We start from the raw sequence: 25,000 nt of genomic DNA, 5'->3' as shown, positions 1-25,000 counted from the left end.
GGAGACCAGGGCACTCTGCTTACGTGGCTCTGAGCATAGGAAGCAGAGAACTTCTTTGGCAATGGTGCAATGTACTGACCCTCCTCTTCCAGAGCAGCAGTGAATGTGGTCAGATAATTGACCAACTCTCATCATGACCACTGTTCGGTAGAAACAAGTTCTGTGCCATCTGTGAGCTATTTCCCATGACACCTCCTCTGACAAATCTTAATTTTCTGATGGTATATTCCTCTTAAGTATTGAGGAGTGATCAGTTTTTGTCCCTACTTTTTCATCACCAGATATATGGCAATCTATACGACATTCAGATGCTAGAAGGGTAGAAGAAAGGAATGAGAGAAGAACTTAAAAATGTATCAAGGGAAGTGAACATGGTTCAACTAACAGAATGTCTGCCTACCATAGGGAAGTTCCAAGGTTCGATCCCCAGGACCTCCTGATCTGTGTGGTAAGCTGGCCCATGTGTAGTGCTGCAGCGTGCGAGGAGTGCTGTGCAACACAGGGGCACCCCCATGCAGGGGAGTCCCACACGCAAGGAGTATGCCCTGCAAGGAGAGCCGCCCTTCGTGAAAGAAAGCACAGTCCGCCCAGGAGTGGCGCCACACACACGGAGAGCTGACACAGCAAGATGACACAATAACAAAAAAAGAGACGCAGTTTCCCGGTGCTGCCTCACAATGCAAGCGGACGCAGAAGTACATACAGCAAATGGACACAGAGAGCAGACAACAGAGAGTTAGGGGAGAAAAATAAATAAAATAAATCTCAAAAAAACACACATATCAAGCCCATGCCTGAATGTCCTCTCCCATTCTCCCACCCACCCTGCCCTCAAAGTAGGGCTCGATCAAGAAACTCAGGGACCAGGTAGAGGGCAAGCCATCAGTTGGCCCAGTTGAATGCCCAGTGAATAGGGAAAAGGACAAGTTCAAGAAACTATGAGAGGGAAGCAGATCTGGCTCAATGGATAGAGTGTCCACCTACCGCATGGGAGGTCCAGGGTTCAAACCCAGGGCCTCCCTGACCCGTGCGGAGCTGGCCCATGTGCAGTGCTAATGCGTGCAAGGAGTGCCGTGCCACACAGGGGTGTCCCCTGTGTAGGGGAGCCCCATGTGCAAGGAGTGCGCCCTGTAAGGAGAGCCACTCCACACAAAAAACCTGTGCAGCCTGCTCAGGAGTGGTGCTGCATACACGGAGAGCTGTCGCAGCAAGATGACGCAACAAAAAAAGACACAGATTCCAGGTGCTGCTGACAAGAATACAAGCAGACACAGAAGAACACACAGCAAATGGACACAGAGCAGACAAATAGGAGGGGGAAGGGGACAGAAATAAATTAAAAAACAAATCTTAAAAAAAAAAAAAAAAAAAGAAAGAAACTGAGAGAAGAGCTTCACTTCTAAGGTGAGTTGCTCCCAAATGCCTGGTCTGAAGAGATACATTCTGTGGCCCCAGAGAAGCTAGCCTTCCCCATCACAGCACCTACCACTCAGCATTGTAGTTACCTACTTGTTTATCTCTCTCCCTTACTAAAATGCAAACACTATGGAGACCATGATGCAAGACAGCATGTCCATCTTAGTCCCCACTATCACTCAGAACTGGCACAGAAGATGCTAAATATTTATACATGGGATAGGTGTAAAAATCACAAAGGTCAGGCACTTACTTAAGAGAAGTAATGTTGCAGATGAAAAAATACTGCATCTTTTACTCTAGGGACCAGAGATTCTCCTAACAATGGAACTAAGAGAACCAAGAAGAACCAAGAACTGGGGACCAAGCAGAGCTTTAAGCGGGAAAAATTAAATGTCTCTTTCTGAAAAAAACTATGCCTTTGACATACAAGAGGGTTTCTTAACCTTGGCACAATGGACATTTTGGGTAGGATAACTGTGGTAGGGCGCGAGCATTATATGATGAAGGAAGAAGTTGTGTGGGCAGGTTCTGGGGTAAATCCCACTGATTGCCTCGAACCTTTCTCCCCGTCAGATACATTTATCCAACTGAAATCACATTAAGGTGAGCAGCAAAGGCATACTTGGGGAACAGGATAATTCTTTGTTGGGGGGGTGTATTTTGTGCCTTATATGATGTTTGGCGGCATCTCTGGCCTTTACTCACCAGGTACCAGTAATATTCTCCCCACTCCCACACCAGGTTGCGACAACTAGTACTGTCTCCAGCTTGGCCAAATGTCACCTAGAGGGAAACGGACTTTGGCCCAGTGGTTAGGGCATCCGTCTACCACATGGGAGGTCCGAGGTTCAAACCCCGGGCCTCCTTGACCTGTGTGGAGCTGGCCTATGCACAGTGCTGACGCGCGCAAGGAGTGCCCTGCCATGCAGGGGTGTCCCCACATAGGGGAGCCCCACGCGCAGGGATGTCCCCACATAGGGGAGCCCCACGCACAAGGAGTGCGCCCGTAAGGAGAGCTGCCCAGCACGAAAGAAAGTGCAGCCTACCCAGGAATGGCGCCGCCCACACTTCCCGTGCCGCTGACAACAGAAGCGGACAAAGAAACAAGACGCAGCAAAAAGACACAGAAAACAGACAACCGGGGGAGGGGAGGGGAATTAAATAAATAAAAATAAATCTTTAAAAAAAAAAAAATGTCACCTAGAGAACAAAATCGCTGACCTAGGGTCTTCAGATATTATAGGACAGTGCAGTCAAAAGGACTCATCACTTTCTTTCTCACCTGTATTCCCACTTTGACACACCATGTTTTTTTCCCAATTCCATGGACCATCTGACTCATCCGACCCATCCTCCCAACCCTAGTCCCCCTCAAGTCTGCAAAGCTCACCCAATAGTATATCTAGGCCCGTCTTATCCCTTCACTGCACAACTACTTACCTCCACTTTATCATAGATTTTGACCATGTAGGCGTCAGCTCACAACCTTCTTCTCCCCCCCATTTCCTGTAAGCTTATTGTCCAGACACACCATGTTTTGATCCTTACTAGCAGAAGGTCCCAATTGAGTGATTATGATAATTATGTATGTGGGGGTTTGGATCAATAGTCTTATCTTAATTAGGTAACAAAGTGCAGTTGACCTTTACTAAGCTTTCACAGATTCGAAATTCAGTTTCAATTATTCTCAAGTTATTCCGAAGGTTCATGAAATGCAGTCATTTGTCAGTGTGCTGAGGCATGAAACTGCATTATGTACTCCATGGCAGGTAGTGAATGAACCTAGCTGATCACCCACTACCGATATCATTTCCTTTTTCCATAAATGCCTGCATCTTAAAGCAGCTTTGTTGTTCTCTATTGGAAATGGGCAGCATAGCAATTTTTAGGAACAAGGTGGGGGACAGGGGTGGGGTTCTACAAAGGCTCTACAAAGAATGCCAATTTATAAGTAATGGTGATGAGTGTGGTGGCTTACATTACGAAAGAATTTACTTTAAGTGCCTTATGAATTATTGTAGATCTGTATTTATAGGAACCTTGACCCCATTTTATGGGGACATTATATGCTACAGTGGTATTCAAGAATTTTGGAATCTGCAAAGATCTTAAGATATAATCCTGAAGAATGCTGAGGATCTACTAAAGTGGAGAGTTATCAGATATGCAACTTCCTTGCTCTTCCCATAATCACAGATTTAACCCAAACTGCAACCAGGTAGATGACTGCTTATCTCCTTAATGCCACCAAACCTTATTCCCCACAGTAACAAGCAAGTATGTTCCCTATGCAATATTCAGATTTTGAAACTCTCCTGTTCTCAAGCCTGTAGTGTGCCACTCCCATAATGTATCAAATTCAAATATAAACTCCATGATCTACCATCTCTCATTTTTCTGAACATGCTCGCTGTTTTTCACTGTGGCCTTCCTTCCCTCAACCTTGGTTTTTTCCTGCTACCTCTATGCTGTCCATCATGCCAGGATTAAAGAGCCTTCAATATTTCCTCTCTGCCCTACCATCATTTCTTGCCTTCCACATTCTACAAAGACTCTAACTGCAATGAAAATTCCCCTTCTGAAAAAGGCTGTACAGGGAGTTGGGGAGTGGATGTAGGTCAGTGGTTGAGCACCTGCTCCCCATGTATGAGGTCCTGGGTTTAATCCCTGGTCCCTCCTAAGAAGAAAAAAAGCACATGGCCATTAAAATCACATAGATCTGGGTTTGAATACATCTCTGCTATTTAATAGATGTGTGCCTTTGAGCAAGTTATGTCTTCATCTCTACAATCTCCAGAGCATCATTTATAAAATAGGAATAAATACATCACTGATTTGTTGTGAGAACTGAATGCATCACCTGACCCACACACTCACTTGCCACCCCAAACTGACTTTGCTTTTGATTTCCCTTGTTGTCAGTGGTTTCCAGTAGCTCATTCCAGAAACCTCTGTCAAAAGACCCTGTCAATTCCACCACCTATTATTTCTCATAAATACCTTTGTCTCTCTATCTGCACATTTACCACTCTACCTTTATATATTGTCTAGATAACTATATTAGCCTCCTAACTGGTCTTCCTGCTTTCACTCCCTATATCTGCTATAATTCTCCACACAGCTTCTAATCTGGTCTTTTAAGAAAGATTAATCAGATTACTTTAGCTCCCTGCTTAAGGGAAAAAAAATGTATCAAGCCACAAGTATGGCTATCTCATGTTTCACCAAAACAAACTGATTATGTAAGAAATCAAACCTTAAAGCCAAATATCCAGAGATACAGAGATACTAAAACAGATTTTCATGAGGCATTTTAGAATCACAGATGAAAACAGACTTCATAACCCGACTCAGTAAGTAAGAGAGAATTCTAGTCATGAAAGAGAAGGACGGCTCTGGTCTCCTTCTCAGTCTAAATCCAGTGGGCCTCCAAAGCCCTACCAGGCCCTGCTGAATGCTCTTTGCCTCTGACCCACTTCCATTCCCACTGCCACAAACATAGTCCAGGCACAAATCCTCTCGTGACTACTATGACTGTCAGAATGTCTTTCCTCTAGCATAGTGCTGATCAAATTAATCAAGTGCTATGTGAAAACCCTTTCCCCATCTGTCTTTCAGGGACCCATAATCTGGGCCTTATCTGTCTTAATCTGTCAGTCAGCTTCTAGTCAAGTGTGTCTGTCTAAACATACCACAGACACACATTTCTTTTTCACCTGTGCTTGCTTTCTTCACTTCCAAGTTCTAACTTTCTTCAAAGACCAATTCACACTCTGCCTTTCCACGAGCCTTCTCTGCAACAGTGATTTCTACTACCACTGAAATTTTTCAGAAATAATCCATACCACTCACCTGTAACTCAGCACAGATACTCTTGTACTAGAATATATACTTTATGGATCTGTCCAGTCTAACCCTAGATGGTAAACATTTCCAAGGCACTGGGCTACGTACACAAAGTGTACTCAACTGTTCACAACTGTTGATTTGTTTTATTTACCTCAACATCTACAAGTCAAGTGAATTAAAGAGTTTTGAATTTGTGTGTGTGTATGTATTTTGCTACTTGTAAACACTGCATGATTCAGAGGCAAAACTATTTCCTGGAAGCTCAAGTGAATGCACATTCAGTGGTCCTTGAGTGTTTAGCAATTGTCTATGATGGAAGCTGGAAGCGGCAGAGTTTCTCATCTAGTTGGGGAGATAAGGCTCATATTTGCTAACAAGTCAGAAAATACTGCCAAGCAGTATTTTTATTTGGTGCAATACAAGTTTTAAAATGACAATATTATAGAATATAGAAACATTGATAACTTTTGGATTCAGCATACTCAGGCAATGCAACTTACCTAGGAAGCAAGTTTTGCAGAGATCCATGTCGCTGCACTGTAGGCACCGGTAGCGATGCCAGGGAGCAATCTCATCACATCCATCACAAGAGATGTCCACATTTAACAGGTCACAGTAGCGAGCAATGAACATATGCATCTGTAAGGAGAAATATGCACAATTAACCGACAGATTTTGTAATGTGGCCACTTTTCATTAATCGATTCATTCCTTCAATAGGTATTTACTGGATATTTATGATATTCCAGGCATTGTATTATACCAGGTGCTAGGATTAGAAAATGAATGAGCTCAGTGTCTAGTGAGGAATTCCCTCAAGCAAACAGATGATGAGCCTACAGTCGGATAAGGTTTTTGCTAGGCAAATTCAGGAGGCTGAGAGAATACAGAGGAGAGATGTCAATGGGTGTTAGGAAGGTTAGAGAAGGCTTTCCAAAGGAGATCACTCCACAGCTGAGACCTCAATTAGTTGAGTGGGAGTTATTGGGCATGCCAAATAAAAATAAGAGCAAGCTTTAGGGGCACCCCAAAAAAAGGCAAGAGGGAAGTGGATCTGGCTCAATGGATAGAGCGTCCATGTATGACATGGGAGGTCCAGGATTCAAACCCAGGGCCTCCTGACCTGTGTGGTGAGATGGCCCACGGACAGTGCTGACGTGCATAAGGAGTGCCGTGCCACGCAGGGGTGTCCCCCGTGTAGGAGAACCCCACACGCTAGGAGTACACTCCATAAGGACAGCCGCCCTGTGCAAAAAAAGCACAGCCTGCCCAGGAGTGGTGCCGCACACACAGAGAGTTGACAAAGCAAGATGATGTAACAAAAAGACACAGATTCCCGGTGCTGCTGACAAGAATACAAGCGGACACACGAGAACACACAGCGAATGGACACAGACAACAGACAACTTGGGCGGGAGGAAGGGGAGAAGGGGAAAGAAATTTTTTAAAAAGGGGGTGGGGCAAGACAACAGTTGATGAAATTGGTGATAATGCAGGATGGAGAAGAGTACAGAAGGGGAATAAACAGAGGAAGGTAGAAAGATGAGACAACAAAGGGCTTTGAATGCTAGTCTGAGTCACTGCCAATATTTAAGTATAGAAGTTATGTCATCAGATTTGAGTATTTTAAAGTTCCTCTGATTGCTGAATGAAGAACGCACTGATGGAGACAAGACTAAAGTCAGGAAAACTGACCAGGATAGAAGTGGTTAAAGTAACTCCATGACAGACAATGAGGATGGCACTGAGGCAGTCAGCAGATCTGAAAGGTATTAAGGCAGTGGAAGTGAGGAACCTAGATGATGGACTGGATATGGGGGTGAGTACAGGGAAGGGTCAAGAAGAACCACATCCAGATTTTTGACTTGGGTACTTAGTTGGACAATAGTAGTGTTCACAGGTAAAAGACACTGCAAAAGGAGCACTTAAAAGAAAAACTTTAGGGAGCAATTATAAAGGCACTGATTTATAAGCAAACAAATTGTTTAACTGGGGAAAACGGACTTTGGCCCAGTGGTTAGGGCGTCCGTCTACCACATGGGAGGCCCGCGGTTCAAGCCCTGGGCCTCCTTGACCCATGTGGAGCTGGCCCATGCGCAGTGCCACACAAGGGTGTCCCCCGCGTAGGGGAGCCCCACGCGCAAGGAGTGCACCCATAAGGAGAGCCGCCCAGCGCGAAGGAGGGAGCAGCCTGCCGAGGAATGGCGCCGCCCACACTTCCTGTGCCGCTGACGACAACAGAAGCGGACAAAGAAACAAGACGCAGCAAAAAGACACAGAAAACAGACAACCGGGGGAGGGGAGGGGAATTAAATAAATAAAAATAAATCTTTAAAAAAAAAAAAATTGTTTAACTGAAATGTACCAGAAGCTAAGGTACAGTTTATCTTTAGGGCCTAGAAATCAGGGAATAATCAGTAAGTCAAAACACAGTAGTAGACCAGAACAAATATGCTAAATTACCTTAGAATAGCAGAATGGCTCCCATTAAGATTTTAACATATGAGAGAAAAAGTAGTCACAGAGGCAAAGTTGATGTGCTCCATCCAAGCCCCACAGAGGCTTGGTACATAGTAGCCATCAGTACTTAGAAATGAATGAATCTGAGGTAGCAGATGCCTGGCACAAAGAAATGGCCAACATGGTGCCAATGACAGGCATAACACCTAATGTGGAGAAGAAGTTGGTGGGTTGTCCTGAAGCCTTTACATGCCTGGATCATGTAACTCTGATTCTGTGTATATATGGCTGCTTCCAAGCTCACCAGGCAACCTTCTGATTAAAATGTGGTTTCTAGGTGGCTTGCCTATAGGATGAGAACGTGCGGTGCCAGGGAAGCCAGAGCCCAGGCCCTTCACTGATTCTATTTCTCCCTGTAAATTAATAAATTGACACTTAATATTATATATCAGCCTCATGAGCCAATTTTCTGAGTCCAATTCTAAGGGAAGGAGCCCGTCTCTGAGTATGATCCAATTAGAATTCAGAGCCCCTCAAGCTAAAAGACCAGACTCGTGACAGCAGACCCACTAAGGCACTGAACGCCACCTGGAGCCCTCTGGGGAGACAGCCTGCTGGCACTGTCCCAGGCAGACTCTCCTCTCCACTCCTACCAAGTCACTTCAAATCACTCTAGTTGAGAGGTCTTACTTTCCTCTGCTTCTCTGGATCTTCCTGGGCTATTTTTTCATACCAGGCCTCAAACATGCCATCCTGACACTCATCCATCCATTCTGAATTCTGCTTGGCATCAGCAAGCTCATCTTCTTCACTCCATTGGCTGAAAGGACAGAAAAAGAGAAAAGCATGCCTCTCCAAATAATCAAGGAAAGTACTCAGCGGCGGATTCTGTGTTCTATGGGCCTAATATTGCAATCATTTTTAAGCTTCTGAGGGGAAAAGATCAATTTGTTTTTCAAAGTTCCAGGATTTGCCAGGTGTTTGATAGATACATACCAAGCAAAAGAGGGAAGTTCTTTCCAGAGCAGACTATCATGGATGAGGAATTATACCTATATGGCATAATTTCTACTCAAAAACCATTTGTGGTAGATCTACTATGTGCAAGAGACTGGGACCAAATTAAGTGATTTAAAAAAAAAAAAGTTTGATTTTGACATGCTCAGCATATCCTAGCAGAAGCATGAGAAAGGAATCAGGAGACCCTGTTGCTCTGGCTCTACCACCAGCTGCTGTTAAGACCCTGACATGCCACTTAGCCCTGGTTCCCAGTTTTCTCATTTTTAATAAAGGGTTTCAGGTAGATAGATAATCTCAAAGGTGCTGATAAAAAGAGAAAAATTATCAGTTTCCATAACTTCAGTTTACAGTTCACTTTAGCGACCAGAATTTAAACCCAGAAGAATTTTTTCAATTGTAAATGCAAAATATTTACTAACCAATATATATTTATCCATTCATGTGCTCCAACAAACTGATTTTTAAAAATTATCTCATCCCTAGCTTTGCGGTCGGTGCTAATAAGGGATTGGTAAGGAAGTCTGTGGTCCCACCCCCAAAGACTATACTAGGTAGGTGCTGACAAAGCAATGCTTGAAACACTCAGCAGACTGACAGCTGAAGAACCGGTATGTGGATGCCTCCTCACCCCTGCCCCCCACCTCAGTGTTCTGTTCCCTCCCTCTGCCAACAGCACCCTGTGACCGTGGAGCAATAACCAAAGTTAGGTAAATGAAGAGACAGCTTTAATTCTATCTCCTTTCCCCTGAATATCTCTTCTGACAGACTGAAAATTGTCCTAGTGTTGAGAATTCATCCCAATTCTCCCCTAAGTATTGCTTTTCTTCTCCTATTTTCTTCTCCTTCCTTTTCTACACACATGAGTGGTTAATGGATAGTCGAGTTGAGCAAGGTGGAGAAATACTTGTCAAAAGTGGAAAGAAAAAACTCTGCACACTATTTTTTCTTATTCTATAAGTCTTTATAATACAAAAGAGGTTACAGTGGATAAATCACACCTACATGAAACAAAAAACATTGAAAAGGATTCTCCAATTCAACAAACTGAACAGACTAGGAACTACAGAAAAGGCAGAGGATCCTTATCTTCAGAGCTCACAATACCACCACCAAGCATTTACAGAGCTTCTATGGGCCAGGCTCAGTTCTAAGTGTTTAAAAATGTAACTCCTTTAGCCCCCACAACAAGCCTCGAGGTAGGAACCATTATTAGCTCCCACTCTAATATGAGGAAACCGAGGCAGAGTGGTTAAATAACTTCCCCAAGGTCACACAGCTAGTCAGGGGCAAAGCCAGGATATTGCAGTCTAGCTCCAAAGTCCATGTTCTGAATCCTTAGGCTGTAACTCCTGTAAGTTATTATCTATTTTAGGAACTGTAGAGTGTAGGACTGTGTTCTTACCTGATCACACTGTCATGGACACTGATGTTTTCTTGTGACATTTTCATGAGGAGATCTGGTAACTGAATATCGACAAAGAAGGCAAGATCACTGGGTTCCCAACCCATATCCAAAAGATGAAGCAGTGTTGTCTGAACACACGATAAGGCAGGCAGCAAGGACCTAAAAGGCCACAAAGGTGAAAAAATGATAAAAATGATCAAAGCAGCCCGATACCAACAGAGTCAACAGAAAGAATGCAAATCAGCCTGGTTTGTTTCTAATTGGAAAGCAGAAGAGAACTGTAGACTGTTGATTGGTTTCTTTTAATTTCCTTTCAAATTTCTCAGACTCCACTCAGAGACTCTTCAAAGGACAAAGCAAAAGAACTCTGGGAGGCATTAAGTATGGTTTCCACTTGGCCAGAACTTCCAGAGGGGACATTTTATGGTAAAAGTGCTGAGTAGTAAAAAACCATATCCTGATAAATAGCAAGATCAGGGTCAGTCAAAAATTAGCCAAGGTTATACAATTTAGATTTAGAGAAGAACCATCTGATGTAAGGGTTATGTATAAGCCACTTAACTACAGGAGGAGACTAGGAAATGGCTCTACACTCAAGTTAAAAAAATAATCCACTGTGTATAAAACATTGAAAACTGAAAACAGGTTACAAATTCTTAGATACACTAAAAGATCCATACCCCCCTACCCACACCCACACACCTTTTTAGGTGGTACTGGAGACTGCATCTGGGACCTCGTACATGCAAAGCAGGCACTCAACCACTGAGTTATACCTGCTCCCAAAACCCATTTCCTTTAAAAAAAATGTATATAGCATATAGAAAAAAAGACTGAGGTATGTATGTAAACAACAGTGGTTAGCTCTAGATGGTAGGATTACAGGTTATCTTTATTTTATTCTCTGTGCTTTTCTCTGTTTTCAACAATGAACATGTATTTCTAACGTAATCAGAAAAAATCAAAATACATTTTTTGTCTAGAAATTAAAGTTATCCAATACCTGTCATTTATATTACTAAATCCTTTAATTGCTTTGACCAAAAACAGAACAAGTTGATAATAAGTGTCTCGAATTTCTTTGTGTAGTTCTGCACCACAGCCTTCCAAGTGTCCAAAATAACTAGAAACAGAGGAAATCACCAGTCACTTAACTGTCAGAACATCATTTACTTAATAATCATTATCCTTTACACGAAAGAGAGATAAGCTGCAGCAAGCAGAACAAAGTGGCACAGGTACTTAAGGAAATACAAATATAGTCACTTTAGAAAGTGATGAATGGACAGGGAAATGTGCCTCCTAGAGAAGACAAGCAAGACTGAGCCGGCACGACAGGCTGGAACAGTGAGCTGATACAACAAAATGATGCAAGAAGGAAACACAAAAAGAAAACACATGAGAAAATCAAGGCAGGGGGCGGAGGTGGCTCAGGCACTTGAGTGCTTCTCTCCCATATGGGAGGTCCCAGGTTTCGTCCCTGTAGCAGTTTTATATAGTTATGAATTCCAAAAATAGATATTGGATTATGTTTGTATCTGGTCTACACCTGGGCATGATTAAATTATGATTAGGGCTTTGGCCACATAGTAGGTTTGGCCACAGATAAAAGCCATGACAAAGGACAGAGTTGAGGGTTTTTGATGTTGGGGAATTTTGATGTTAGAGTTTGATGCTGAAATCTTAAGAAGCTGGAGCCCTAGGAAGTAAGCACACAGAGGAAAGAGAAGCAAGCCCCGGGAAGAGAGGAACCCTGAGCTGGGAGATGAGCAAGCTCTGGGAAGAGAAGAACCTTGAGCCCGGAAGAATCCTGAACCCTCACAGATATTGGCAGCCATTTTGCTTCAACACGTGAAAACAGACTTTGGTGAGGGAAGTAACTTATGCTTTATGGCCTGATATCTGTAAGCTTCTACCTCAGATAAATACCCTTTATAAAAGCCAACTGATTTCTGGTATTTTGCATCAGCACCCCTTTAGCTGACTAATACAGTCCCCAGTACCTCCTAAAGAGAAGACGAGCAGACACAGAGAGCACACAATGAATGGACACAGAGAGCAGACAGTGAGCGCAAACAATGGGGGGAGGGGGAATAAATAAATAAATAAATCTTAAAAAAAAAAAAAAAGAAAGTAATGGACAATACAGCAAGTGAGTCCACTGGGATGGGTCAAGAGAGCTGCCCAACAGGTGTAGGGGGCTGCTGCTGATTTTGTCTTTCTTTGTTAATATAAAAAAACAACCCTTCCCACTGCTACTTAACTGGTCCCTCTCTAACTGCATTAAGTTTTCCCTCATTACTGACTCATTTCCACCAGCATACAAATGTGCTCTAATATTTCTTAAAATTCCCTAGTCATTACTACAAGCTCTAACAGTAACTGTACCGCCCCATTCCCCTGCTCCCCATTAGGACATGTTTTTAAAAATAATTGTCTGTGGTCTGTCCATTTTCTCACACAGCATTCTCTTTTCAATCCAGTCTAACTGGCTTTAACACTATGGTTCCACTAAAACTACTGCTAAATCCAGTAGTTATTATTTTATTCAACTCTCACAGCAGCATATGACACAACCGACTATCCCTGTCTTTTTAAGACACAATTCTTTTGGCTTCTGTGATAGTACTGCCCCCAGATTTTCATTCTACATCAATGAAAATTTCTGAACTCCTTAGCTAACTCTTCTTCCTCTGCTTGACTTCATTCTAAATAAAGAAATGCCCGAGGCTCATCCTAAACTCCCTGTCCATGTGGTCTTGACTTTCTAGATGGTCTCACCTGGTCTCATGGCTTTAAATACCACCTATATGTCGCTGGCTTCCAAATTCTACCCCAGCCAGACTTCTCTCCAGATCGTTAGACCCTAATCTCTGCTCCTTTAACAATTTACTTGGATGTCAAAGAAGTTGAAATTTAAAATGGCCAAAACAAAACTTGTGATTTTCCCACAAATCTGCATCTTCCCTCCTCTTCCCTTCAGTAAAATACATCATCATTTACCCAGCTGCTCAAGCCAAAGTCCTCATGTCCCAGCCCCCCAGGATTCCTTTCTTTTATTTACCTTCTACATCTAATCCATCAATAAATCCTGACAATTCTACCTTCAAAATATACCCCGAATCCCACCCTTTTCTCTCCATTTCTAGTACTTCTGCCTGGTCCAAGTTCCATCATCTCTCGCCTGGACTATTCCAGTGGTCTTCAAATGGCTTTTACTTCTACTCTTTTTCACACAGTAGCCAGAGGTATCTGTTAAAAATATAAATCAAAGCCTGTCTCTCCTGGGTTAAAATTCTCCAATGGTTTCCCATCTAAAACTAAGTAGAAAATCTCAACACTTTAAATCACAGTCAACAAAGTTTAATTTGGTATGTGTCCCATGTAACTTTCTGACTGTCTCTGGCCCTACCTTCAGGCATGCTGACTTTCTTTTGGGCCAATTCCCTAGCCTAGGTAGAGCTTTTGCTCTGTTCCTTCTGCTTTTAATGCCCCCCTGTGCCTGTTCCCACAAATACCCCACCCCAAATCTCAGCTGACTCCTTCTGTCCATTTATCCCTTGGCTTTTATGTCACTTCCTCAGCTTGTCTTCCCTGACCACCAAAACGAGATCACTCTGTATAAAATCTCCACATAGCCATATCCCAATCTGCTATCTGCTTATTTTTTATTTTTTTTTATATGTATCTCCTCACTAGAATATAAGCTCCATTAGGGCAGGCATTATTAACTTTAGAAAACAATTAGTATTTCTTTAAAACTACCTCTGTTGTTTCCCTTGCAGACTTGTAACATGTGCTTACTTGGTAAACTCTTTCTGGCAGGTCAGCAGTTCTAACAGGAAAAGTATATAAGGTGGATGGAAGCAGTGAGGCTGTCCAAGGGATTCTGCACAATACTGAATTATCTTCAATACTTCAAGGATGCTCCGGGCTTGGGCTTTCCTCAAGGAAAGAACCTTTATAACACTGGAGACAGAAGTCAAATCAGGAACACCCAGATAACTCCGGAGCAGAAAGAAAATAACCTCCCCTCCACCCATGTTCTAATCTAATATCACTAAAAAGGAAATACTATTGTAAGGTCTTAGAAATAGCCTTCAAGAAGATTATCAATACCTTTTTGGTACTTTCATCCATTACTTAGCAGCATTACAAATTGGTTCATACCAATGGGCTAAAGGCCTGACAATCCATATTAAAAAGTAAGTGAGTTAAAAAGGAACTCTGACATCAGAAATAACACCTTAATTCTTAGGACAGGAAATTCCTCATTAAATTAAAATATATAATACTTCCAGAGGTGTAGGCCCACTGACAAATAATTCTACCATAAAACACCAAATCCTAAATTTCCCCATGGGTTTGAAGACACATTAATAAGTAGAGGCTACTAAAAGACATGCTGCTTTAAAAAAATGCTAACAGTACATTAGTGAGATATAATTTACATAGAGTATAATGAAAAAATCTGAAGTGAAAAAATACTTTGACCCTGGCTCACCTCTCACATGAGATTGACTGATCTTTAACAAAGTCCATGACGTCCTTCAGCACAGGGTATTTCTCTTTCACTGTGGGCACCGGTCTGGCCTCCTCCATGGATCGGAAAGAGAGCAGGCGGAGTCGCCCTCGGGTGAAGGGAGGCCGCCGGGTGGGTGTGGAAGGTGACAAGGGCTCTTCAGAAGTGGCAGAGGACACGTCTGCAATGGGAGGGCCACTGCTGGGCAGCAGCTTAGTATGGATGTCCACACCAGGACTCCCGTCTCCGACAGCAGGAGGTGCTGCTTCCGTGGGAGATGATGAAGCCTGGAAATGCTCTTCCATGACAGAGCTTGTTCTCTGGCGCTTGTCAAGTGGTTGGGGATGATCGGTTTCATCTGCAGTCACCAACTTGTCACAACTTTCTTTTGAACTTACACCCATGGGCAAAAATTTTAGTAATAAAAGACTTTTCTGAATACACTCTTTGGCTAAGAAAAAAACAAGGAAGATAATTTAAAAATTAAAACTTATTGCCTACTTTCAGGGAGAAAATATTCTATGTAAAACTTTTTTAGGATAAGAAACACAGTTACTATACCATATCTACTGACAGAATAGTATCAAATTTCATCTCAGTATAGAAATCAAGATCTCCTCAGTATTTACCAACCTATCAGCACACTTTAAAAAAAGATTTATTATGGACATTTTCAAGCATATACAGAATAGTATAGAGACCCCTCCACATACCCATCACTAAACTTCAATAATCAATTCAAGGCCAATCGTGTTTCACTAACACACCACTCCATGGTATATTGGTATATTTCTGGGTTTTTTTAAAGAGTTTTAAAAAACATAACCATAAAATCATCATCACAGGACGTGGACTTGGCCCAATGGACAGGGCATGTGCCTACCACATGGGAGGTCCACAGTTCAAACCCCGGGCCTCCTCGACCCGTGTGGAGCTGGTCCATGCGCAGTGCTGATGCGTGCAAGGAGTGCCCTGCATAGGGGAGCCCCATGCACAAGGAGTGCGCCCTATAAGGAGAGCCGCCCAGTGCAAAAGAAAGAAAGTGCAGCCTGCCCAAGAATGGCGCCACACACACGGAGAGCTGACACAAGATGATGCAACAGAAAGAAACACAGATTCCTGCTGCTGCTGATAAGGATAGAAGTGGTCATAGAAGAACACACAGTGAATTGACACAGAGAGCAGACAACTGGGGGGTGGGGAAGGGGGGAAAGGGGAAATAAATTTTAAAAATAAATTAAAAAAAAAAAGAAAAAATCATTATCACACCTAAAATAACAGTAATTCCTTAATTTCATTGAATATTCAGTGTGAGCATACTTTAAAAACATAATATGATATAGCTCAAAGAGCACCCAATAAGAAGTAATAGGGGAAGTGGACATGGCTCAACTGATAGAGCATCCGCCTACCATATGGGAGGGTCCAGGGTTCAATACCCAGGGCCTCCTGACCTGTGTGGTACACTGGCCCACACACAGAGCTGCTGCGCAGGGAGTACCGTGCCATGCACGGGTGCCTCTGATGGGGGTGCCCCACATGCAAGGAGTGCACCCTGCAAGGAGAGCCACCCTGTGTGAAAAAAGTGCAGCCCACCCAGGAGTGGCGCCGCACACAAGAAGAGCTGATGCAGCAAGATAACACAACAGAAGAGAGACTCAGTTTCCTGGTGCCACTGAGGGTACAGGTGGACACAGAAGAACACACAGCAATTGGACACAGAGAGAAGACAACGGCAGGGGGGTGGGGGTGGGGAAGGGGAGAGAAATAAATAAAATAAATCTTAAAAAAAAAAAGTAAGTAGAAAGATGCTCTGTTTGGAGCGTGTCAATAAAGTTATTCCTCTCTGGCATTTTCTCTATTTACGAAATATCTTTACAAAATATTTACGAAATATTCTTTCTCTAGGTCAATACAGCTTCAACTAAAATAATCTAGAAGATAGATAAAAGATTTTCTAAATTCCCTTTTTTTAGGAGGTACCAGGGAGTGAACCTGGGAACTCATACATGGGAGGCAGGCACTCAACCACTGAGCAACATCCACTCCCCTCTAGGTTCTGAAATGAAAGCAGGAGTTCAAGTAAAGAGAGCTGAAGTTACCATACTCACCCAAGCGCTCAGGATTGGCGTCATTAGCTTCTGCATCGTGTTTTTCTTCTATCTCATTCCCCAGGCCCATCAGGGACTTCTGCTTCATCTCTAACTGAAGGAAAGATTTGAACCACATAATTATGTTGTCACAGATGTCAGGGCAGCAAGGGCACTCATAGCAAACTACTTCAAAAGCACAGGGAGTTGTGATCATGGAGTACTTCATAGTTATTGTCCAGCTGTTGGGGACACAGGACTTTGTCCTAGCACTCATCTGGGCTTTGAAGCTGCCTAGAAGTATTATCTGTAAAACTACCTCCTTTTTGACTACAAGTTATTTGGGAGGGGGCTGTACCCATGACTTTCTTATTATTTAAAAAATCTTCAAACACTGGTGCTGGAGGATTTAAAGCCCGCTTAGTGCTGATAAAGAAACAAAGGTCTAGAGAAGTGAAGAGTCCTGCTAAGGTTATACATGCAATTTGCTGCACCGGATAGGTCAGAATTTTATTTCCTCTATTCTACCTGGAATAGTGGAACACCTTGAAGGATGCCAAGATTTCTGGGCAGAGAATGGTGCTCCTAGTACCAGCCCAGGCAATGGCTGCAGCATGGGCAAAATGCTGACAGCTGAGGCAGAAGGTCAGGTGCAGTGCACCGGGAGGCCAAGGTCTTGTGTAGGAGACTGGCTTACTACCCAACCTGAGGCAGTCTGTCTTATGCAAAAGCTGGGGTATGCTCTACAATGTTCCTTGCCAACTGCCAATTCCTTTTCACTTGATTTTCATTTCTGTACTAGTAGCTAACGTTATTATACAGTTTTTTCCTTTAAAACTGGTTTTCCTGTAAGCGTATTCTTTTGGTTCTCCCCTACCTTACTTATGATGATGCCTTTTAGTTCATTTTGAGAGATCCTGTTCATTTTGGACTCAATCTACCTATTCAGTGTGTACTGGGCACCCATGATCCAGTCAGTGTAGATTCTGTCCAAGGCTGCCTGTTGCCAGATAAATATCCATTTTTAAAAAGCAATTACCAATTCTTTGATACTACCTTTATTCTGCCTTGGCAGTTCTCTGAAACTTGAGACATTTAGATTCTTTCATTTACTTAATTCTCTACCTAGATATCTCAGATAACTAGGTGTCTTCATATTCAACATGTCCCAAACTGAATTCACCTCCCCAGTCCGAGATCCAAAACCACTTTTCCCATCCTAGTCGAGCTTCTACCACCTACCAAGTGCCCCAAGCCAGGAACTAGGAGTCATCCTAAATTCTTCTCTCCTACTTACCACCCACATCACTCACAAGGTCTTACTGATTATTTTGTCTCCTAAATATCAGAAGCCATCCTCATCTCAACCACCACATTAGTCTGCTGCTTTCAATCACATTACCCATCCCAACTGCATCCCAATTACTGTACAATATTTAAGATACATATAAACACATAAATAACAAAACTAATGTATACTTACAAACACACAGTTCTCCTTAATGTGGCGTTTATCATTTCCATGCATTTGTATAGTTTTAATATATATTTACGAATGTATATTGTTTGCTCATGTTTAAATTTTACATAAGTATCATACATTTCATTCTTCTGCATCTTACTTTTTTGCTCACCATGTTTGTGAGATTCATCCATGCTGATACATGTATCCCTATTTCATTCATTTTCACGGTAATATAGTATTCCATCGTATGTATATTCAACCTTTTCATCTATTCTCCTACCAACAGATATTTGGTTCTTCTAGTTTATTGTTGTCATAAACAATGCTCCAGAACCACTTTTCTAAAATATGGACCTGAGAGGCCCCTCCCCTGCCGAAAACTGTTACTGGTTGCCCAGTATCTAAAGCAATGCCTTTTCTTGCAACCTAAGGGTTGCATGGAGGGAACTGTGGGGTTACTGAAGGATGTAAGGGGGGCTCAACTGAATTGGGTTTACTCTGATAACATTCTCAATAAAAATTATGATTCCAAAGGTTATACTATTCTATATCGATTCATATCTCTGAGTTTTTATTAAAAAGGAAAACATTCCTAAAGTTATATTCTTGAGGAGAGTGCTGGTTACCGTAATTCCATGATAACATGGTGGGGAAAAGCCAAAAAGTATAAAAATCTAATGAGAAGGAAAATCTTACCATCCATATTCTAATTCCATCAGCCAAGGAATATACCTGGGCAAACTCCTCACTAAGGGCTGCTTTGCCCCCACTGTTTACTAGGGAAAGAAGGAGAGGCAAAGAGATTATATTTAGTCAACACAATTCACTATTTCACCATTAAGCAAAAAGTATTTTGAAACTTCCTCTGATACCACTGGGGGCGGTAAGAGAGGCTTGAGGAAAAAAAATCAGTTAAGATACAGATAAATACCTGCGATGGGTTCTCTGTGTTACTTCAAACTAATTTTTCCTTACTGTCTTATCACTTCACCACTTCTAAAGTTACCAGCAATTTCTGTGCACTTTATTTTTGGAATTCTGACATTAATTTTTGTATCTCTTCAATACAAGTAAAAACAATCAATCTATAGTTACCCAATTTGAGAAGTTCCCTTGTATAATGTTTAAACTATATGTAATATAAAACTACTGCCAGAAAAATTGAGAAAGAGTAAAATTTCAGAAACCAAATGTTTGTTAAAACAACTTTTAAGGAAAGCAGATGTGGCTCAAGTGATTGAGCTCCCGCCTACCACATGGGAGGGTCCCTGGTTTGGTTCTCAGTGCCTCCTAAAGAACACAGCAAACTGGCTCAATGGGCAGGCACAGCAAGCTGATACAACAAGATGATACAAGAAGAAAAACAAAATGAGAGACACAATAAAGCAGAGAGCAGAGGTGGTTCAAGCAGTTAGGTGCCTCCCTCCCACATGAAAGGTCCCAGGTTGGGTTTCCATGCCTCCTAAAGAAACAAGGAAGACAAACAGACATAGCAAGTTCTAAACAAATGAGGGTTGGGGAGAAATAAATAAATAAAAATAAATCTAAAAAAACAAAAAGACAACTTCTGAAATGGAAATACTTTGCAGCATTAAAAGTGAAATAAAAAAATAATTACTGACACAAAAAATTCCATGGTATATATATTAAGTTAAAAAAAAAGCAGTTTACGAAATAGTATAAACAAAATTATTTCATTTATAAAGTGTATACATGTGTGTATATATGTATATATATATAAAACATGGAAATACATATAAACACATATGTACATGCCTAGGTAAAAGGCCAAGTAGATATATCAATAAATGTTAATAGAGATGCTCTCTAAGTGGCAAGATTGTAGTTATTTTCAGCTTTTCTCTACTTTGTTAAGTTTCTACAATGAAAATCATTTCCATAATTAGAACTATAACAAAATGTTGGTTTTTTTTTAAAGAAAAACTTATGAGCCCTTCTCTTCATCCAAAAACCAAAGGAAAATAAACTAGAACAGTGTGATGCTCTCTGCTGCATAATGCAGTAACTAAATACTCAATACCTAGAATGTGCCAGACTCCTACTGGGTACCAGAAATACAATGCTGAGGGAAAAAAAAAATCTGGTCTTTGTCCTCATGAAGTTTACAGTCTAGTTGAAAAACTCCTCTATATTTCTAACCCCCAAATGTGACCAATTTTTGGACATTCAGAGATTAAAAAAAAAAATCAACCAGATAAAGTCCACGCTTAAAGTTCTTGAGCTTTTTTTTTTGAGGTGCCAGGCACCAAGGATTGAACCTGGTACCTCATAAGTGGGAAGCTGGTGCTCAACCACTGAGCTACATCAGTTCCCAAGTTGTTTTTTTTTGTTTGTTGTGCTTGTTCGTTTTTAAGGAGGGAACCGAACCCGGTACTTCCCATGTGGGATGCAGGTGCTCAACTGCTTGAGCCACATCCACTTTTTAAAACAAGATTTATTTATTTATTTCTCCCCATACCCCCTTGTTGCTTGTACTTGCTGTGTCTGTTCATTGTGTGCTTGTCTTCTTTAATCATTTGAGCCACCTCCACTCCCTGCTTTGTTGAGTCTCTCATTGTGTTTTCCTCTTTGTGTCTCTTTATTCCATCATCTTGTTCCATCAGCTTGCTGCATCGATTTGCTGTCTTGCTTGTCTTCTTTAGGAAGCACTGGGAATCGAACCTGGGACCTTTCATGTGATAGGCGGGAACTCAATCACTTAAGTCACATCTGCTTCCCTCATGAGCTCTTTTTTAAATTAAGACTTACTTTTTATTTATTCTATTTCTCTCCCCTTCGCCCGCCCAGTTGTCTGCTCTCTGTGTCCATTCGCTGTGTGTTCTTCTGTGTCCGCTTCTATTCTTGTCAGCGGCACCAGGAATCGGTATCTCTCTTTGTTGTGTCATCTTGCTGCATCAGCTCTCCATATGTGTGGCGCCACTCCTGGGCAGGCTGCACTTTTTTTTTCATGTGGCTCTCCTTACAGGGTGCACTTCTTGTGTGTGGGGCTCCCCTACATGGGGGAAATCTCTGTATGGGAGGGCACTCCTTGCATGCATTAGCACTGCACGTGGGCCAGCTCATCACATGGGTCAGGAGGCCCTGGGTTTGAACCCTGGGCCTCCCATGTGGTAGGCGGATGCTCTATCCATTGAGCCAAATTCCCTTCCCCTTCAAGAGCTCTTAAGAAGTATATGGATAGCCCTTAGATATGATATCTACATTTTAAAAAGACAGGGCACAAGGAATGCAGACAACTGCCTCCCTCAAATCAAAAGTTATTTCCAGGAACAATCTGCATACAGCTAAGTATTTCTAATTTCCACATTTGATTGTATTTCTCTACTGCAAATGGAGTATCTGAAATGGTTAGAAAAGGAGCTGAGAGCAGGCAACGTTCCCCCAGCAGGCAACGTTCTGTTTTTCAGCTTTAAAAACCCACAAGGTTTTATTTCTCTACTAAAATTTCCCTAGTCATAAAGATTCTCCAGCTTTCTTACTATAGTTTGCTTACAAAAATAAATACTGAATTCTTTTATTTCTCCCCCAAACCAGACAGATCACCTCATCCCTGTCCCTCAGCAGAGAAATACTCTTCTATATGACATTTTTTAAAAGATTTTTCTTTTTTTCCCTTTTTCCCCTCCCCCTCCCCACCCTGTTTTTTTTTTTTTTCCCTGTTTGTGTGCATTCCGTTGTGTGATCTTCTGTACTATTTCTCTTTTTGTTTTCTCTGCTCATCTTTCTCCTCTAGGATTCACCAGGATTCAATCCTGGGGACCTCTGATGTGCAGAGAGGTTTCCTGTCAATCGCGCCACTTCAGTTCCTGGTCTGTGCTGTGCTTCACCTCGACTCTCCCCTTCGTCTCTCTTTTGTTGCATCATCATCTTGCTGCATGCCTCACTTGAGAGGGCACTGGCTTGCCACACAGGCACTCGCACAGGCACTCAGTTCACCACGCAGGCAAGATTTTTCTTCTTTTTCACCAGGAGGCCCCAGGAATTGAACCCGGTCCTCCCATAGGGTAGGCAGAGGCCCTATCCCTGAAGCCACATCCGCTTCCCCATATGACATTTGTTTCCATAAGTCACTCATGCCTCAATATAGTTTTATTTATTTGAGCAGCTTCTTAATGGAGATATTAAGATTTGATGGGTCCAAAAAAACCACTTGTTGGAGTATTTGAGATGTTTTAGAAATCAGGAAATAAACTCTGTACTGTGAGATCCAAAGGACTGAGCAACCCAGGGGGTAATGATAATAATACTCATAATAATAACAACATGAGCAATAGGCAAATCTCTATTCTAAAGGAAGGAAGCATTCATTCTTGCTTATTTCAGTTGCACTGTGGAAAGAAAACATGCTCTACCAAATCACTTGGAAAAACTCATAGCTCATCTTTGGGCAGGGCTTGAACTGCTTTTCCCCTGCATGTGTGTAGAGAGAGGCTCTCCCTCCCTCTGGGTCCTGTTACGTGCAGGCTGCCTGTTTGGTATATACAGAGACATGGTATCCCTGGGGGATGTGAAAAAAAAGCTGGTGAGGAAGAGGTTATTAATGAAGAAAGCCTAGCAGGGCTGATACAAAGAAGCTGTGAGTCTGAAGATAAGAACTACATATTTCCCCTTGGTTGTTAGTATGTTCCATGACATAAATATCTGAGGTTTTAATCAAAATTTCTTAGAACGTTAGATGGCTACTCAACTCAAAACCAGTTTTACAGATAAGGATAAACTGAGGCACAGAAAGGCTGCCTGATTAACCTGAAGCTATACAACTGCTGAGTTACTAACTTGGGACTAGAACCCAGGTTAAGGTTTCTTTCCATTAAACCTCTTGGTAGCTTTCCATGAGAATTACAGATAGAGACAACCAATCTATTGATCAGAAAACCATGGCTACTAGCCACATATTACAATTTGCTAGCTATAACTTGGTCATGAATCCTTAGGCTGGCAAAGTAAGAAAAACAAATGAAATCTATAGCTGTAGAAATACGTTTACAGTTTAAAATATCTTATAATTTTCACTTAAGATAGGCTTCCTTTAAAACTTAGCAATTAGCCTTCAGATAAAAATATTCCCTATAACATAAGTTACCATATTTTTGCAGCTTCTCATATAAATCTGGAGTACGATACACCAGAGCAGCAAAGGTGGCGTTCACAGCTTGATCAATAGTGGAACCAGCAACTATATCTGTCTTTGGGGCCTGTTTTCTACATGCCTGTATGAATCCTTTGAAAAGTTCTGAATTTGGCCCACAGAAGCTCTGAGCAGGATCTGACTGGGCAAAATCAAGAAGAAAATTGCAGCAGGGATCGTCAGGGATGTTCTTAACCTGGGAACAAAAAAAGAAACATCATGTTTAACACATTCATTTAAAAAATAAAATTTACTGAGCACTTACTAGGTCAAAGCAGAAGTATAAAACATGGTACATACTCTCAGGAAGTTTAAATCTATTTTGGGGGGACCAGACAGGTATACAGGTTAAAAAAAAAAAGAAAGTAAACATAAATAAAACATTAAAAGCATTAAAACTAGCACTACCACAAAGCAAAAGATTATCAAATGCCAAATGCCTAGAAGGGTCACCCAGCGCTAAGACTGCAAAGGAGAAAGTTCCTGGAAGGTTAAAGTAATTAAGAAAAGCCTCCTGGCAGGTATGGGCTTTGGGCTGGACCCTGAAGGATGGGCAGGTTTGGCCCTGAGGAACACAACCATTAAGCAGCAGTTAAGAGTCAGGAAGGACAGTGGGGAGACTGACCTGGCCTGAAGTCTCAGCTGGGGAGTGGTGGGAACTAGAAGCAGAGAGGTAAGGTGAAAGGAGACTGTAGAGAGCCTTGACTGTCACACTGAGGAGTTTAGACTTCACCCTGTGGGCAACGGGGAGCCATTAATGGTGCTTGGCAGTGGAATGACAAGATAATGCAGTGATCAAAAAAACCTTGGTAGATACCACTGTAATAATGCAGGTACAAGATGAGGACCTGGATAAAGATGGAGACAGAGAAAATGGACAGAGATGAGCATCACAAGGAAGACTCTGAAGGGCTTGCAGCTGACTGGAAGGGTGAGGACAGGACGGGGATCAGGATGATGCTAGGGAGTAGTGGCTCAATGTCTGGGGAAACAATAAAGACAACAGAAGTAGAGCAGTCAGGGCAGACATCTGGTTTTCACAGGACATGGCAATGGAAATACCTAACAGGGAAATGGAGATACACAGTTGAGCCTGGAGAAGAACCAGGGCTGGAAACTTATTAGAAATTATTAACACAGAAGTGACAGTAGAAGACAGTAGAGAGGATGAAGTCTTGTGGATTGGGGAAAAGAGAGAGAAGGACCAAGCCTTGAATAAAGCCTACCTTTTAGAGAAGGAGGAACAAGAGAGGTCAGTAAAGGAGGCAGATGGAGCAGCTAGATGTAAGAGAAGACAGTGGACTGTCATGAAATCAAAGGTCTGAAGGAGCCAAATTTAAAAGAGAGGTAAAGAAGAATAAAAGACAAAAGCTGAGGAAGAGCCACTAAATCTATCAAGTAACTATTAAAAACCTTAGATGGGGGAGTAAGGGAAAGGAAGGAGGGAGCAGAAGTAGTAGAACAGAGATAGAAGGCAGAAGAGATGAAAAATAGCAGTGGGCAGGCTTGTTCAGTTTTGAAAATACTATACACCTACATAGCATGCTACATTTCTATGGAGAACAAAAGGGAGGGAACAAATCATACTCTAAAGCATGACTCAGTGCACACTAGGAATACA

At 42.0% G+C, this 25,000-nt stretch overlaps 1 protein-coding gene across 1 annotated transcript in view; it reads right to left on the bottom strand.

Annotated features, from left to right (window-relative positions):
- Nucleotides 1-25,000, bottom strand: part of ZZEF1 (zinc finger ZZ-type and EF-hand domain containing 1) — a 156,737-nt gene that overhangs the window by 42,646 nt on the left and 89,091 nt on the right. The window contains exons 26-34 of the mRNA XM_004476985.4: nt 23,335-23,575; nt 18,927-19,006; nt 16,787-16,880; nt 14,658-15,126; nt 13,958-14,122; nt 11,157-11,276; nt 10,151-10,312; nt 8,419-8,548; nt 5,769-5,907 (exon numbers count right to left, since the gene is read on the bottom strand). Coding sequence (XP_004477042.2) covers nt 5,769-5,907; nt 8,419-8,548; nt 10,151-10,312; nt 11,157-11,276; nt 13,958-14,122; nt 14,658-15,126; nt 16,787-16,880; nt 18,927-19,006; nt 23,335-23,575 — 1,600 coding nt within the window. The remainder of the gene's footprint in view (nt 1-5,768; nt 5,908-8,418; nt 8,549-10,150; nt 10,313-11,156; nt 11,277-13,957; nt 14,123-14,657; nt 15,127-16,786; nt 16,881-18,926; nt 19,007-23,334; nt 23,576-25,000) is intronic.

Source organism: Dasypus novemcinctus, chromosome 21 (genome assembly GCF_030445035.2).
Source record: "Dasypus novemcinctus isolate mDasNov1 chromosome 21, mDasNov1.1.hap2, whole genome shotgun sequence".
NCBI classification, from domain to species: domain Eukaryota; kingdom Metazoa; phylum Chordata; class Mammalia; order Cingulata; family Dasypodidae; genus Dasypus; species Dasypus novemcinctus.
The sequence above is the reverse complement of the archived record's forward strand: the minus strand, read 5'-3'. Positions and strand labels throughout refer to the sequence as shown.